The sequence below is a fragment of the Seriola aureovittata genome, chromosome 15 (genome assembly GCF_021018895.1).
Source record: "Seriola aureovittata isolate HTS-2021-v1 ecotype China chromosome 15, ASM2101889v1, whole genome shotgun sequence".
NCBI lineage: Eukaryota > Metazoa > Chordata > Actinopteri > Carangiformes > Carangidae > Seriola > Seriola aureovittata.
The window spans coordinates 12527316-12543469 of NC_079378.1; the positions used below are offsets into that span (position 1 = coordinate 12527316).

The window sequence follows — 16154 nt, forward strand, 5'->3', positions numbered from 1 at the left end:
TTAATAGGCGAGGGGAAACCCTGAGATGGATCCAAGCGTGCAGACTTGAAGTCAGACAGACGTAGCTGGAGGAAGTCAATGATGTACTTAACCAATCGCCTCAAAGGCAGGACGACGAGGTAGAGCTAGACAGATGGGAAGAGGTGGAGGGATGGAGAGAGAGAGAAGCGAGCAAAGCTGAGGAAGTCAATAATGTACTTAACCTTACTCAACGCACTCCCTCTGTCCCTGTTATTGTAAGGCAGAGAAGACTGGAAGGGGGAGGAAAAGAGATGAGAGGGAGAGGGTATGATGGCAGGACTTGGGAATGGAAATAGTCGGAGGCAGCGAAGAAGCGCTGTGTTTTTCTGTCAGCATAAATGTCAGAGTAGTTAAGTGTGTGCAGGGCAGGCGGGGAGGCCAGGGTACTGGAAGAGCCCCATATAAGAGGGAATAGCCGGGTTTTACGGCCACATAAATCTCCGTTCCCCGCACTGAAGGTTGTAACCCACCTCCTCCTCTTTTGGCTTTCCTGCCTCAGTCTAGCAGTACGCTAAAACCTCCTTTTGACTTCTTGACTCTATTTGTTGCTGCCTCCTTTGCCTCATTTCTCTCTCTTTCAGACTCTTGACCCCTGGCCTCTTTTTTTTTTTTTTCCTTTTTAATGGAACTCTATATATTTTCTTCTTTTGCAACTCAGGCTACAAGAGATTAAATATTTCTACAGGCTGCATTTTTTGCATCCTTGATCTGTGTTTTCTTTTCCCTTTAAGCCTTGTCAGGGACACTTTAATAATAAACCTCTGAGTTTTTGCATGTTGAATCATAATATATCATATCAACAAGGTGACCATCAGGTGTTTTTCACTGCTTCTGGCTATGTATTCAGTTGTATGCTGATCAGAGTGTTCTTGTTTTCTCATCTGAAAGTGCTGATTAAACTTTACATTTTTTTAAAAAAATTTTTGTGTAAACAGGAGGAAATGGTTGCTCAGTGAAATTAACTGTGCCTCCACCTGTTGGTCTGAATTCACCCTCTGTTACTGGATCTCTTGCCTTCTCTCCAACTGCTCTGTCTAACTCTTTGCAAATCTGCTGTTGCCCACATTTGCTTCTAACATGTAAAATGTGAAGCTGAGTAACGATGGAAAACATAGAGGGTGCTGTTATTTAATGTGTTTTTCTAAAAACAAAAAAGCTTTTTCTTGATAGCTTTTGTTTGATTTATTTCTGACCTTTTTCTCTGACGCACTCTGTCCTCCTTCTCTGACGTTCCTCCATTGTCTCTATGACTGTTGCTTCGCCCTGCTCTTTGCTTGTAACATCTTTGTTTATTTAGCCTGAGCAGCTCTCTCTCTATCCCCCCCCCCCCCATTCTGGACACAAAATTGAATCAGACACACACAGTAGGCATCTATCTACTAAATAGATGTATTTTAGCAGCCACTCCTCATGTCTGCTCTCCACCTCTCATTTCAGTTTTCCCTCTCTTCTCTCTGTCTCTGAAGTGAGACTCATGCTCCGTCGCAGAATTAGCGTTCGGCTGCTGTTGCTTGTGAATTGAAGTTAAATTGCTTTCTCTTTGCAACACGTCTGGATTGAACTCATCACACTTGTTGTCACATTTGGGAAATGGGTGTAATACAGGGTTTATTTAAGTGTAAGCTGAGCAAGTAACTATGGGTGTGTTTTCCAAGTGGCAGTCAAGTTACCGCAGAAACACACATCAGTTCAGTCAAAATAATGAGGGATTTTTTTTTTTTTTTTTTTTTTTTTTTTTCCCCTATAGGCAACTGCGTCTTCTGTATCTTCCTGGTGCTCCTGCTGTGTTAAATATGCTGCTCCCTGATGGAAGCTCATTCATAAAGATGCGAGATTCCATTCAGTAAATGCTTTGTGACTGAAATATTGTGGGATGTTGCTGATGTTGCTGAGTTTTCTTGTAAACAAACACACAGTTATCACAGTGATGATCTCAGAATTAGGATGTTAAGGTGACAAATGAGCAACGCGAGGTTATTGAATAAAAATGTTCTCATCCTAGATGTTGCTTTTTAATTTACTTTTTCATTTCACACTTGTCTGCAGCTTAAAGTGCCAGGTTGTGCAGGTTGTGCCAAACTGTTTTGATTTGCCATGTGTTGATTCAGTTTTATTCTGTTTATAATCAAGAAAGAAAGACCTAGAGTATTAAAGCAGATGCATAAAAGGGGACTTGCACAATAGCCCCCAGTGAATAGAGCACTATTTCAGGATGCGTTCACAGTCGACTTGTACAGGGACTCCCACTGTATGCGAAGAAAAGGAACAAGTGTATCATTGTGAAGTTCCCAGCAAGTCCGAAGTGCTAATATGTAATGGTGATCAAGTCGGTTTACTCTGGCAGGCTGCCTGCTGCAGACTCTGACAGATTGGTGCCATCAGCGCATTATTTCATTAACACTTGTGTTTTCATGGTGAACATCTTCTCACTCGTCATTTTTCTCTCTCTCTCTCTCTTTCTTTCCCTCTTGCCCCAATTCTTCCCTCCCTCCCTCCCTCCCTGCCACCCCTCTGACAGATGGAGAGCGAGAAGAAGAGGAGAAAATACTCCACGAGCAGCAATGACTCCGACACCACCGACAGTAAGTTGGAGGGAGATTCAGGGGAAGGGAGGGAGGGTGTGTGTGTGTGTGTGTGTGTGTGTGTGTGTGTGTGTGTGTGTGTGTGTGTGTGTGTGTGTGTGTGTGTGTGTGTGTGTGTGTGTGTGTGTGAGAGTGTGTGTGTGAGTGTGAGAGAGTTAGAGAGTTAGAGAGAGAAAGCATGAAACATGGAAGTGTCAGAAAAGTGAGTTCCTGTGCTGCTGTTTTACAGTGAGCTGCCTGATTTTAGTCAACTCCCGCAGGGTATTTCTTGTATCCACTCTCCATATAGACTTACCACCTGTCTCACGGTCATTCCCTCCTCTGCTCTCCTCATTAAGACTTCCTCTTTCTGAACACAACTGCAGTATAAATATGAATATGCAGCTCTGGTAATTCCAGGTCCTACTATTCTGTCAAAATTTAGAGAGCTTGGGAGAAATGGGACAGAAACGGATAAAATCTCTCTGATTTCTGAGGGGAAACTGAGCTGAGGCTGGATGAACACAGTGTCTAAGTATTTTTATTGTAAAAACAAGTGAACAGGGGGCGGGGGAGTTGTGGTTTGTGTTAGTTGACAATCAGTGTCTATAAAATCACCACAGGCTGTGACTGCACTGTTATTTCTACATCAGTCTTTACACACTATCTCCACCTGGTGCGCTGAGCTGCTGTACCTGTAGCCTTGTCTGTGTTTTTACTTTCAACTCTTTTGTGATCAATAAAAATAATTAGACATAACGATGTATTTTATTATTAGCACTTCAGCCAAGTAAATCTTTAGCAAGGCTACACTGTGTTACAATCTCTATCTATGATAAAGCAATCTAAGCGCTATGGGCGTAATGAGCTGCAGCCTAAGTAAATCAGGTGCTTAATACACACAGATTGTGGCTGCAAATTCACTAAAACCCACATCTTGCATTTTTGTTGGGCCATATTCTTAGTAAATCTGGCCTTATGTGTTTTGGAAGAAATGTTAAATATATGCAGCATGCACTTAATGGCCTGACTGATAGATGCATATTAGATAATGGATGCATTGACTAATTGATCAGCAGATACGCTCCCTACCCGGAGTCGTGATAGAGACTCAAACAACCAATCAGACAGACAGACAGACAGACAGAGAGACAGACAGTCAGACAGACATGCAATGAAGAGATAGGCCGCATGATGGTGGGAACATCTGGCCAGTCTAACACATTACTGTCGCTGGCAGCGTCTGCTGGAAAATCATCTGATAATAAACTGTCTTTGAATAGCAGTGCAGTGTTACACAAGCACACTTGGCTCTCAATGCTGATCACTCTCCACGAAATATGAAGATTTAGTCACTGAAGACAGCTAGCAATTTTGATTTAATTATAAACATCATTCTTCTTGCCTTTTGGCAGTTCAACATGACTAATTCTTGGCATTTTGCGGCGTGCATTTTTCAAAAACAAGCAAATGTATTTGTTTGGCCATACCCCTGACTCCGTAAGGCCAACATAGACAGAAAATTAGATACATCAGTGAGCTAGAAAACAAACTGTCGTGTACAAAAGTGGACCTCACTTTTGGTTTTGTGTCTCCCTAAAAGCCGCTCACATGCCAGCATTATCTTATTACCAAAGCAAAGTGGCTTAATCTGCCCTTTTCACCTCAGAGTGTAACATTTCTGTATTGAACAACGAGATCTTTTTTTCTTTTGCTTGTGGAAACGTAATATTTCTTTCTACTGTTGGACCCTCTTAAAATTCAATGTCAAAAGTCATGAAACATTGTAAAAAAAAAATATTCTCTGCTGTCTTTTGACACATTTTGAACATTCGAATAAAATATTAAAAAGAGATAAAAAGATTTCATTTGGGATTTTTCTGTCTCTCTTGATGAGAAATCAAATTTCCTATTACAGTATAATAAGAAATTCAAAAACATTTCTCCAGTTGAAGCTGTTCATGATGTGGAATGTCTTAACCGTTTTCTTTTTAAAACATTTTTAAACTAACTACAGGAAAATGATTTCTGGGTAATGTGACTGAAACTGAAAACTGTTAACTGTTTACTGCAGTAGGGCCAGCAGAGGTTGAAGTGACCTTTTGCAGGTTTAACCGTCATGTGGTCACAGGTCTGCATGTATAAAATATTTTACAGCAGGTTTAACAGGCTGTTTTTCAGACCTAGACTCTGCCACCCTGCACTGAAGGCCATACTGTCTGCTGTATAATTAGCTGTTAGCCGTTAGCTTCCCCTGGCCAGTGCTGTGTGGGCTCCAGCTGCATCTGTTGACTGGAGGTTATCAGGTTTCTAATTGAAGGATGCCCATGATAATTTTGGCTGCCGTGCACCAAGCGGGGCTTTTAATTAACACACGGCCATGATGGTAACCTCCAACTGTGCTGCGGCCCGTTTGGTTATCTGGCCGCAGTGATAGAGCGGTGCAGCTGCCTCATGTGGGGCGTGTGGATGTAACCTGCACAGACACACACACACACACACACACACACACACACACTCTAGCAGAGAGCAGATGCATGAATGTTCAGCAGATTAGCACGCAGTTCCACTGAATATTTTCATACTGAACACATGTGTGCATATAACATAGCACTCCTACACACACAGACTTGTGGACGAACACAGACACTGAGGAACAGCTTCAGTGCTTTTGGCAGAGATTCTCTAAGTCTCTAGTGTGTGTTTTGATGATGGTGGTGGTGGAGAGCGCCTCTGTCTAACACATCCCTACAAAAACCGTCCTATAGGTGTTCAGCTGTACAGAAACTGAGACGTGTTCAAAAATGCCACTCGCCACTACACCCCGCTCACTCTTTTATTTTGACATGTTTATTCTTGGACAGACTAGAGTATATCTGCTCCACTTTACCTTTTAACAAGTCTCTCTCTCAAGCAGACAGACACACACACACACACACACACACACACACACACACACACACACACACACACACACACGCATACACACACGCATACACACAGCACACACATTCTGTAAGGTGGTACACTTTGAGACCACCACTCAGTAGAGGTGAGTAGAGGATTCATTTGAAATCGTTACCCACTCGTGGCTGTCAATTCCTATTTCCTGTTGGGTTGTGGCGGTGAATGCGTGTCAGTGTGTTTATGTGTGTCTGTCCAAGGGAATATATAAATCTGTGCCACTCTGACAGATTGAAACATCAACGATGCAAGCAAAGTGTGTGTGATTGTGGAGGAAAGTGTGAGTGCATGCTTATGTGGCAAATATCTGTATACGTTAGCAGCTGTGTGTGTGTGTGTGTGTGTGTGTTGTGTGTGTGTGTGTTGTGTGTGTGTGTGTGTGTGTGTGTGTGTGTGTGTGTGTGTGGGGAGAGGGAGTCAGTAATTTTGAAGATGAGCCTGACAGCAGTTCTGCCCTCAGCACTGTTAGTTGTTCAGACATCCCAAGTAAAATTAGCACGGTGGCAGGACTTCTGTGGTGGCAAGGGAAATATGTTGAGTGGGAGGCAGCCCACACACACACACACACACACACACACACACACACAGAGAGTCACCGTAACAGTGTGCTATATTACACAGTATTGGCAAATTTGTGTTTTCCATTATGCCTGTGTGATGTAATTTAATTGCTAATGTGATGCAATTTTTAATGAGAGCCTTCTACATGGTGCACAGGTGAAAATGAGCTGTTGGCTATTTCTGTTGCAGTGATTTAAAACAAACAAAAAAAAACTATCATAAATGAAATTACACACATTCCCTTTCTTCTCTACATATATCAGTATGGGCTCTGATCACACACACGGGCACAGGCACACGCAGACAAACACACGCACAGGGTGGCTGATTGAAGCGGGAGGTGGGATATTGGCTTCAGTGTCTGGTTAATTGCCATTAAGTTGTGTATTAATGAGGTTGTAAAAGACCATAGTGGACTAACTGCTTAACAAGATGCTATTTATACTGTCGTTACTTATTACAGCCCTTAATAGATCATCATCAGTCTGCTTCAATTAAAGGCCTGACTTGGAGAGGTAGGAGAAGTCACGGGGAAGGTTTTTGTATGCCTGCTTTCTTTTTTAGTGCTTCTCTGCAGTGGTTGAATCACCTCCATCAGCGTAAATTACAGAAGTCCTGAACCCCATCACATGCTCACGGAAGAACTTTTGATGACCAGCTTTTTCCCCTCTAACAAGTATAACTGATTCCCCGCTGGTATGATCTTGCTACGGTGTTTTTTATTATGTCTGTATTGTAAACCTTCTCTGCAAAAAAAACAAAAAAAACAAATTTCTCCAGTGGGACAATAAAGTTTGTTTGGAGTGTATCTGAACGCACGCTGTGTACATGAAGCCTGATCTACAGCCAGAGCCCCTGTTCTTCATTTGCCTCACTTTCGGATCAACATTCACACTCGTTACTGCACGTTCTCGACAAATCCAACACAGATTAAGTTTGCTTTATATTGTGCTCCATAAGATATGAAACACTTTGTCTTTACAGCTTTGTCATAAAAGGCTAGTTAGTCAGTGCCAGAAAAATATTGATGGTATCTCTCCTGAATAAGATGCTTGTTAATCTTAATTACACTCATTGTTATCGTCTTTTTAATTTTTTTTTATTGTTGCAGGTCAGGTGACCTCGTGGTCCAGGTCATCCAAGAATACGGGGACCAGCAGCACATGGGTCCGCCACCAGCACAAGAAACCATCAGAGGTAAGTTAGTGTGGCAGCTTGGTTCAGTGACTCGGGCAGATACAGTGTGCTGAATGAAATACAGTCTCTGTTTGGCCGTTACACGCTGAGAGTTATGCTCCACTTCCATGCTGCCTGTGACAGATATTTGCTGCGGCTGTTGGTCAGATGCCAACATTTTTGTCTGCTTGTTCAGGTTGTTGAACTGGCGTGATCTGCTTCTTTTATGATCCTTGTTCTTGAAATACAGAAAAAGAGTGCAGGTCCGGCAGCTAATTGAAATCCTTAAAGTTAGGTGTATGGTTTCTGGACAAGCTCAGTTGCTATTTGGCTGTTCTTCTGCTTATATTATATCTTTTATCTTACAACCACACTCTACCAAGTTTGAAAACTATGAAAGCAGCTGTATATCAACTCTTAACTGGAACAAACACGATCCAATGTAAACACAGCCATCTCCGTCACCACAGCTAAATCAACCGGGCGCATTGATGGCACAGATTGGTTCCCTAAAATACCAGGTTGGAACATCCATATGGTCATGATGAACATTCCCTAGCGCTCTCAAATGACCACCCTGGGGAAGAAACTGGCATAATCCAGTTGGAAAATGGTGCACTGTACCAGTTGTGGCAAAAATGCTTTGCCTGCCACAATCACACATTCCTCCCACTCTGTCAGTGAAGTGGGTTCAAATCTGTTTAAGGACAACTTTCTGTTTTGAAGAGTTTCACTCCAAAAATAACTATCTGCCACTTGGAACACATTACATCTACTGGTGATTTTTTTTATTTATTTATTTTTTTTTAATAAAGCAGAGTAGGTGACAGCCTTGGATGACACTTCTCAAACTCTGAAGATGTTCAGTGAGACACTCAAAACAAAGATCTTTTACAAAATGAATTGTTACCATCTAAGAGGGTTATTTGCCCTCACAGCTGCTGTGATTTCTCGCCATCCTTCGTCCAAATACAAAAAAATGTCAGAAACTGTCTAAAGTGTAAGCGCACAAATTTAGTTTTTATGCAACTTTTGAAAGGAGAATGAGTAAAGCAAAAAGGCATGCATGCCCCCGAACCACCCCGAAGTACAAGTCATCAGCAAAGCATCTGTCATGCCTGTGCATTTGAAGCTTCCTCCCCCTCAGCTCCATCCAGTTAACCACAGGCTGTTGGAAGGTCCTGTCAGCAATCAGTCTCTCAGTAATTACTACTGTAGCTCTCTGCTCTGACCCGGGCCTCAGCTGAAGAGCCAGGGGCCACGTTCAATTTCATAACGCTGCCGCCTCGCCTCGCTCTGGGGCACCCTGTTTTTTCGTGAAAAATGATGTTTCGCAGCAATTTTTTTTTTTTCTGCTTTTTCTTTAGCAGTGAGTGACAGGAGAGGCCGAACAAAGAAAAAGGGTGGGTGACATCTGACAAAGGTTTATTGCAAAGTTCATATGTTGCGAGGGCATTTGAAAATTTTGACCCATTTAATATATAAAGAACATTCTCAGTTCCTCAATTCAGTACTTGCACTTCTTGGGGGGCCTTGCTGACTTGTTAGTTTTGCACCTAGGTCCAATTAAGGAATAACATTTTTTTTTTTTTTTTTTTCAAGTGTATACCTGAACCAGAACAGCTCGTAACATGAACTTGAGATTGCAACTTGTAGGGTTTTGCTGTTCAAGCTGACTCACATTGAGAACACATAACTGTATAATGTGTTTAAACGTGTATCATTAGTTAATTTCTTTTTAATTATTTGCTTAGTCACTGAGAAAGAAGTTTTAGAGGATGCCATCTTCTGGTTTTAACATTTACCACGTAGGCGAACCTACTGAGAAATTTTGGAAACCCGTCTTACAATAAATACGTGACCTGTCTTGTACATTAGGTGAGTGGAGCATTGGTACTGCAGGACAGCAGCTTCATGCAGGTATGCTGGCTTCACACAAAGTGCTTATTGTCTGACCCACATTTTGAACACATCTTGAAATAGGCAGGTTTGCATCTGCGACTGAACAGGTGTGGAGGTGGGAAAGTTGGCAGGATTGGAGCTATTTCTCTCATCCTCTCTCTCTCTCTTTTTTTTTTTTTTTTTCATTCTTGACACACCTACTTCTGTGTGTATAACTGAGTGTAACATCATGAATGGCTTTTGAGAACAGACTGTCCAAAACTGTTTGCCTCATTTCTTTGTGTTCAGTTTGTTGCATCAAGTCTACAAAGACATGCAAAAGACACAGTATTCCTGGAAAGAGATTTGAGAGGTGGTGGGATGAAGCCAAAAAAAGAGGGTATAATGGCCTTGGGTTGTCGCCATCCAGAACGGGTACAAACACCTTTGCCTTTAGATGTGGTGGGTGATTCATCATATGTTCATTGGAAGGATACTAAAACCTTTAGTCACCGGAGCCGAGCCATCACTTTGACTGTGCGTGTAGTGAAGGCTCTTTACTCTCTTTGTAGGTTAATTGAACAAAAGCTCACGTTTCTTCAGGGCAGCTCATCTTCTGTCAGTGTGTGGAAGAAGTGACGACGAGACCGTCCGTCAGACGGAGTACAAGAGTTAAACCCTTCAAAAACCAACTGCATGCCAGCCCTTCAGGTGTTGGTAACTGCTGTCAGTGTGAGAGCTATCCTGAGGCAACAGCCACAACTTGTATGTTTTACAGGACAAATGTCATGACCCTGATTAAATGTCACCACCTATTTTGCTCACAATGCTTAGCTGGAGCAGACATGTCTTGGTAGCCTTGGATTTTTTTGAAAGGGGATGGGTGTTTTTTGCTTGACCTGACTAATCCAAAGGAAGAAGGGGCTTTCTTTGTATCTAAGCAGCAGTTAAATTAGGCAAAGAGCGATCAGAGAAACAACTACCGCTATCAAATGTCACATTTACATGTGACATTTTGTGTTGAACTAGTTCATCAGCAAGAATAGAAGTCCTCAGTTTCATTGGTTGAAAACGCCTGTTAGCAAATGATCCTTATCAGTGCTCTGTCAAATGTGCATCTGGTTTGTAACTTTGCTGATGGACGGAGTTTCAGTATTTACAACCACACTTCCCGATGAATACATAACATAGTTATGCCATGCAATTTAATGAAACCAGACTGGTTTCATTAAATTGCGTGGCATATTTTGTGGTGGTATGGACTTGTATATTTGCTGGTTGTTGATGGTGGCAGACAGACATCCCTGAAATTAATGAAAAAAAGTCCAAGCAAGGCTGTGAAGATTCCTCATCCCTGCTGGAAAGGAAATTCAGCAGTGGCTCGCAATGCGGACAAGTTTATGGAAGGATACTCACCCTCGGTTAAGGGATGTGTGGCGAATGGTAAACACTATGCACTTGTAATGACAACGTAGCTCTTTTCTAAAAATGAGCCGTCTCTATTTGCGCCTTTGCGAGTCTTTCACTCTAGCTTTGACTTTTCTTAGAAGTGGTTTAGAGGGCTTTACTTGGCGGAAGGAGGGCACAGTCAAACGCTTCCGCTTTTTTGTATAGCCGTTTTTTTTTTTTTTATCTCATTTTAGATGAGGGCCGAGATTTAAGATTTTGAAAATTTTGTGGACAAACAGGAAGCCGTTATGACACACAGTATACAAGCAGATGGCGCATATTTGGTCTTTTGGGTATTGGTTAGGGTCAGCAGTTGAGAACAAGAAAAAGACAGAGGAAACAAACAAAGCAGCAAAAAAGTTTACTTTAAAAAAAAATGCGCTGTAATGTAAGTGTGCTGAGTCACCAGTGAGAGCTCCTGGCCTCATCTCCTCTGACAAAAGCAAAGCTCTCCTTCTTCAGAGAAATCCCCCCTGCTCTCCCCCAGGGGATTGTGTGACACTTGTCAAAACACTGTAACATGGGCAGAGGACACACACACACACACACACACACACACACACACACACACACACAAACCCTGACACAAACACTCACACACATTTTTTAGAGGGTGCTTGTAACACTATATTGAGACAGAAACATGAATACAGACGCACTTTGTAATCCGGGCTTTTTTTCCAGGCTCGTGGTATTGAAATTTCGCACCACACACTTGGAAGAGGGAATGTCTCTATCCATGTTCCTAGTTTCATTTGAATCTTTTTTTTTTTTCCTGTATGTTTTTCTTTTTCCTCCTTAAAAATCCAGCTCCAGTCTTCAGGTAAATCTATATGGAGATGACAGTAGTTAAAGCAAGTGTTTACCTGGGCTGTTTTTTTTTTTTTTGCAGCAAAACAGAATTGAATCAGGTATTTGAAGCATAGATAATTCCATCTTGTCACTGTGCCCGGTCAGACAGAGTGTAAGAATGTGAGCATAACTCTGCCAAACTTTACAATAAGTTGCCCCGGATAATTCATGTTAATGATCATCACCTGTGGTTGGGCTGTCTGGAGCGTTAGACATTATCAGTATGGCGTATGCACTTTTGTCTGCACAACCTCAGTTAATAACGGGCCTCCACAGATGCGATTCGTGGAAATGAGTCTTGATGCCAAAATCCAGGTGTAATGATCTGCTGTAATGTTGTGAGATATATCACACGCTCAGCACTAATTTCTAACATTATTCAGTTCACCATTTACAGCTTGGCAATTTAGCAAAAAGCTGCGACTTCCAATTAGTGCAACAGTTACAAGTGAGTATGTGAAAGAACTCGTATTTATAACGGGGAAGTGGAGCAGGTTGGTGTTAAGTGCTTAGTAAAGACACTTTGGAGAAAAGGCACTAAATCAAAAAAAAACAGCGTTCATTCATTCGCTTTCATTTTTAGAGGCTTTCTTCCTAAACCTTTGGTATCATGTCGTATCTTCTTCTCTGTGACCTTTCAGTTACTGTGCTTGTTGCATGGTGTTGTGCGCTTGCTGTGTTTGCTGAAATGACTGTATAGTTGCATCCAGGTTGATATCAAATGAAGTACTAGTTATTAGTTTAAGCCATGTAGCTTTCCCTGGACATTTCAGTGCTGTGGTTGAAGGACGACGGTGTGATGAAGCTCAGATCATATTTAAGTCATAGTTTTACAGCTTTCAACCCCGGTTGAAAGTATTTTCATGAGTAAGGAGCTTTTACTGTTTGACAAAGCCAAGAAGAGGTTGTCGAACAGAGAGTGATATTGGGAGCCGCTCACAATGCATCATGGGAGGAAGGAAGTGGTGTTGATGGGGTTTGCCAAAAAAGATGATGGCTGAGCAGGTGTGAAACGCTCTCTATAGAGTCATTGTTTGCTTGTGCGTATACAGTGTAAGAGTGTGTATGTGTGTGGAGTCAAGTGTGCATGTGTGTGTGTGCGACTATATCCTGAGGTTGAGAGTGTTTTTAGAGAGGTGGCAGCTACAGCACTTTCACTTTTCAGTAGGTTGTACATCTATCTGTAATGTGCATGTAGTGTTCATGCAGTCTATATCAGAACACATGTGCAGTGAACTATCACCTTTGCACCATCGCCACAAAAACAAAGGTGTCTTTGTATATTAGTTTACGCAGTGGTGTGTATTTGTTTCACCAAGATAGTGTGAGTCATGAGTATTGTTCATATGTCTTAAGATGTTAACCAGAACAATGTCAACCTGTCTGCAAGATGAGGCTTTGGTATGATTGCGTTTCATGTTTGCATCTTTTTCTAATATCAAAATCTTTCAAAATAGTTGTGCCTAGCTTACTAAGATGGGATGTTTTCTGAATTAATATTAGAAAACTTTGTGTAGTGAAAAGACGAGGAAGAAGGCAACCTAGTTGACAACAGATGAAAGTCATTGTGAATGGGTTTAATACTGGATGATGCCGGCGGACATCAGTAATGAAAAGTAATCCGGAAAGTGCAGTAGTTTTTACAGAGTGAGCCTGGGAACTGTCAGCGTGGAGTGTTCTGAAGGCGCAAACTTCAGTGCTGAAATTCAAAACAGCAGCCAACTGGTGGAAAACACAGCGAGTCTGTTCAACAGACCCTGATCGTTTTCTTCCTTATTGCTTGCAGTTGTTGAAGAATTATTGCAATCAAATTAAGACATTGGAAAACTTCCTCAGGATATTGACAAGCTTTCAGAGCCGTTCTCAAGTCTTTTTTTTTAACAGCTCTGATGTTAAGCTAAGAGTCATTGTTCTGAGGCAGCTGTATGTTCATCCAGATGTGCAGATGTTACAGGTGGATCACTGTCAAAGCAGCGATACCCTCTGTTTTGTGAACTCATCGTTTCTGTGCCAGCATCCTCGCAAGACATTACAAGTTCTAATTCTCTCCAATAGTGTTGATCTTCCAACACCATATGTGTAAATGCTTAACTAATCCTGTGCACCGATACAAGCATGTGTGCTGTACATATACATGTTTGTGTGTGTGTGAGCGTGTGTGTGTGTGTGTGTGTGTGCGTGTGTATGTCCTAGCAGGCTAGCAGCTGCTGTAGCTCATTAGGGTCTGCTAGAAACAGCTGTGAAACTCCATGGCAACCAGATGCAAACAGCTACAGGAATGCATGGAGTTGATGTTAGAGTTTCTCTCACACACACACACACACACACACACACAAACACACACACAAACACACACACACACACACACACACACTCACTCACTCACTCACGTGTGCCAAGTCCAGTGAATGGATGAGCAGCCTGGATGGATGGTGGCGAGTTTTGCATGTCGACACATACCAGCCAGGAGATGAGTACAAATACACAAACACACACACACACACACACACACACACACACACACACACACACACACACACACACACACACACACACACACACACACACACACACACACAGTGAATCAACAAGTTGTATTAAACTTGCTCACCTGCCAGTGAGGTGAATAGATGGGTGGGAATTAAAGAATGATGATTGGTGCAACTGCAAAGGATGCATAAAGGACAGAGAAGTGCACAGATAGAGGACAATTCTCAATCAAAAGACCCTAAGGCTTTCTAATCACTAAGCGGCCTTTGGCCTGTGTTGAGTTTCAATTAAAATATGTATTAGTATAAATATATACCCACATCAGAATTTTCCATCTCAACTCTGAGTCACCAGTTTAACATGAAACAGCTTCTTTATTTTATTCATGCATCAGCTGTTCTTGTTTTTGAAAATGACTCACCACTGTAATTAATACATTTTTTTTCTTTATTCAGAATAATGGGAAATGCATACATTCATTGTCTCCCACCAATTACATTACAGTCCACTGCATCTGCAGAGCAGGCATCTCGGCGTACACACACCTTTAATAGCTTAATGTCAAGTCTCTTGTTTTATTTTCTTTATTGACATTCAACACTAACATCATATGACATGAAAATATCACATTTCCACAAAGAAGAGAAGAAATGCAAGAAATACACGTGTCCGCCCTGATCACAGGTCAGTAATTAAGTCTTAACCCTTTACAGGGGCGACTCTCCTGTAACAGCTGTCAGGCAAAATGCTGATCACACTGGAGAGTGGTAGCTGTATGCTCTGATTTGCAAGTGGTTTAGCATGAATAACCTGCATTTAGCAGTGGAGCTGAGAGCATTGGAGCATGTAGAAAGCAGCATGAAAAAAAACAAAACAAAAACTAGCCACACGTCACACATTGTGTCGCATTGCTCCATTTTTGCACCGCTCTCTACACATTTTCAATGACCCTCCGACCTATTTCAATTAAAGTTAGATTTACAGATGCATTTAAAGATGAGGTTTGTAAAACTGTATACACAGAGCACAGGATACAAGCACGAGAGGCCACAATGACACAAAGGGGCAAAGGATAAAATAATTCCAATTATATGACAGCAGGAGGTTCGACTCGACTGATATGATATGAATCATTGACGTTTAGAGGGCAGCGCTGATTTCAAGCCATCCCACTATTTGCTATGTGGACATCTGGACAGCCCTTTGTGTCCTAATGTGATCCCAGTATGGTAGTTTACCTCCCACCATTAGTGCTTGTTGTCCACTTGGTAAAGTTTTCATCAGTGAATAGATTCCCCATATGGTCAAAAACGATCACATTTGTTCTATTCTGCGATGGTGCAGATTCAGCACTGAGTTACCTTGCAGATATTACAGTGAGATACTTAAGGGAAAAACACTTTTGTATAGTTTTAGTAAAACAGTATGAAACTAAGAAAACAAGTAAACTAGTGAAAGTTGTTCAGTGTTCATGAGTGTTGGAACTGTTTTGGGGGTTGGCTCTGTGGACTAAAAACTAAAATGTATACTTTGTCTCTGAGTTCTTTGAGTTTGTGGTTGAGTCATAAACTAACTGCATTGGCTGGAGAACTTCTTGGCAAAATATAAACACTAATCAGATGGTGTGTGTGTGTGTGTTGTCTGCGGAGGGAAGTGAATACTTGTTCAGCCCATGAGCATTTGTTTTGTTTTTGCATGTATCACTGGCCGTCTTCATGTGTCTGTTTCCGGTTAGTCATTACCATTTTGTGTGTGTGTGTGTGTGTGTGTTTGTCTTTCATGGGTAAATTTCCACATATTTCCAGTCATGTGTGATGGGTTCATGGCAGCAGCTCAAAGGGTTGGATACTGTACCGTGTGGGAAGGAAAAATCTTGAGAAATGAAGATGGCAAGGGGGAGGACTGCATGTGAGAAATAAATTGATGGACAATTAATTAGTAAAAGTGTAATGGATTTTGAAAGGAGGAAAAAAAAGAGACAAGAAGGAATTTAAAGGATAATGTGAATGCATTAATGAAAGAGTGGTACAGAAAGGAAAACAATGTGATCATCAGTTTAGGATGGTGCAAAAAGCCTAAAATAAGGCAAACACAGAAGTAAAACATTGCAATATTAATTAGAATTGTTGCACAAAAACAAATCTGCATTTGAAATTCTACATTTGTTTTTTTTGTTTGTTTATGTTTTCTTTGCTCTGT

At 41.6% G+C, this 16154-nt stretch overlaps 1 protein-coding gene across 1 annotated transcript in view; it reads left to right on the forward strand.

The window, feature by feature from the left end:
• Positions 1–16154, forward strand: part of jade2 (jade family PHD finger 2) — a 184204-nt gene that overhangs the window by 22373 nt on the left and 145677 nt on the right. The window contains exons 2-3 of the mRNA XM_056397068.1: positions 2540–2603; positions 7219–7304. Of these exons, the coding sequence (XP_056253043.1) occupies positions 2540–2603; positions 7219–7304 (150 nt within the window). The remainder of the gene's footprint in view (positions 1–2539; positions 2604–7218; positions 7305–16154) is intronic.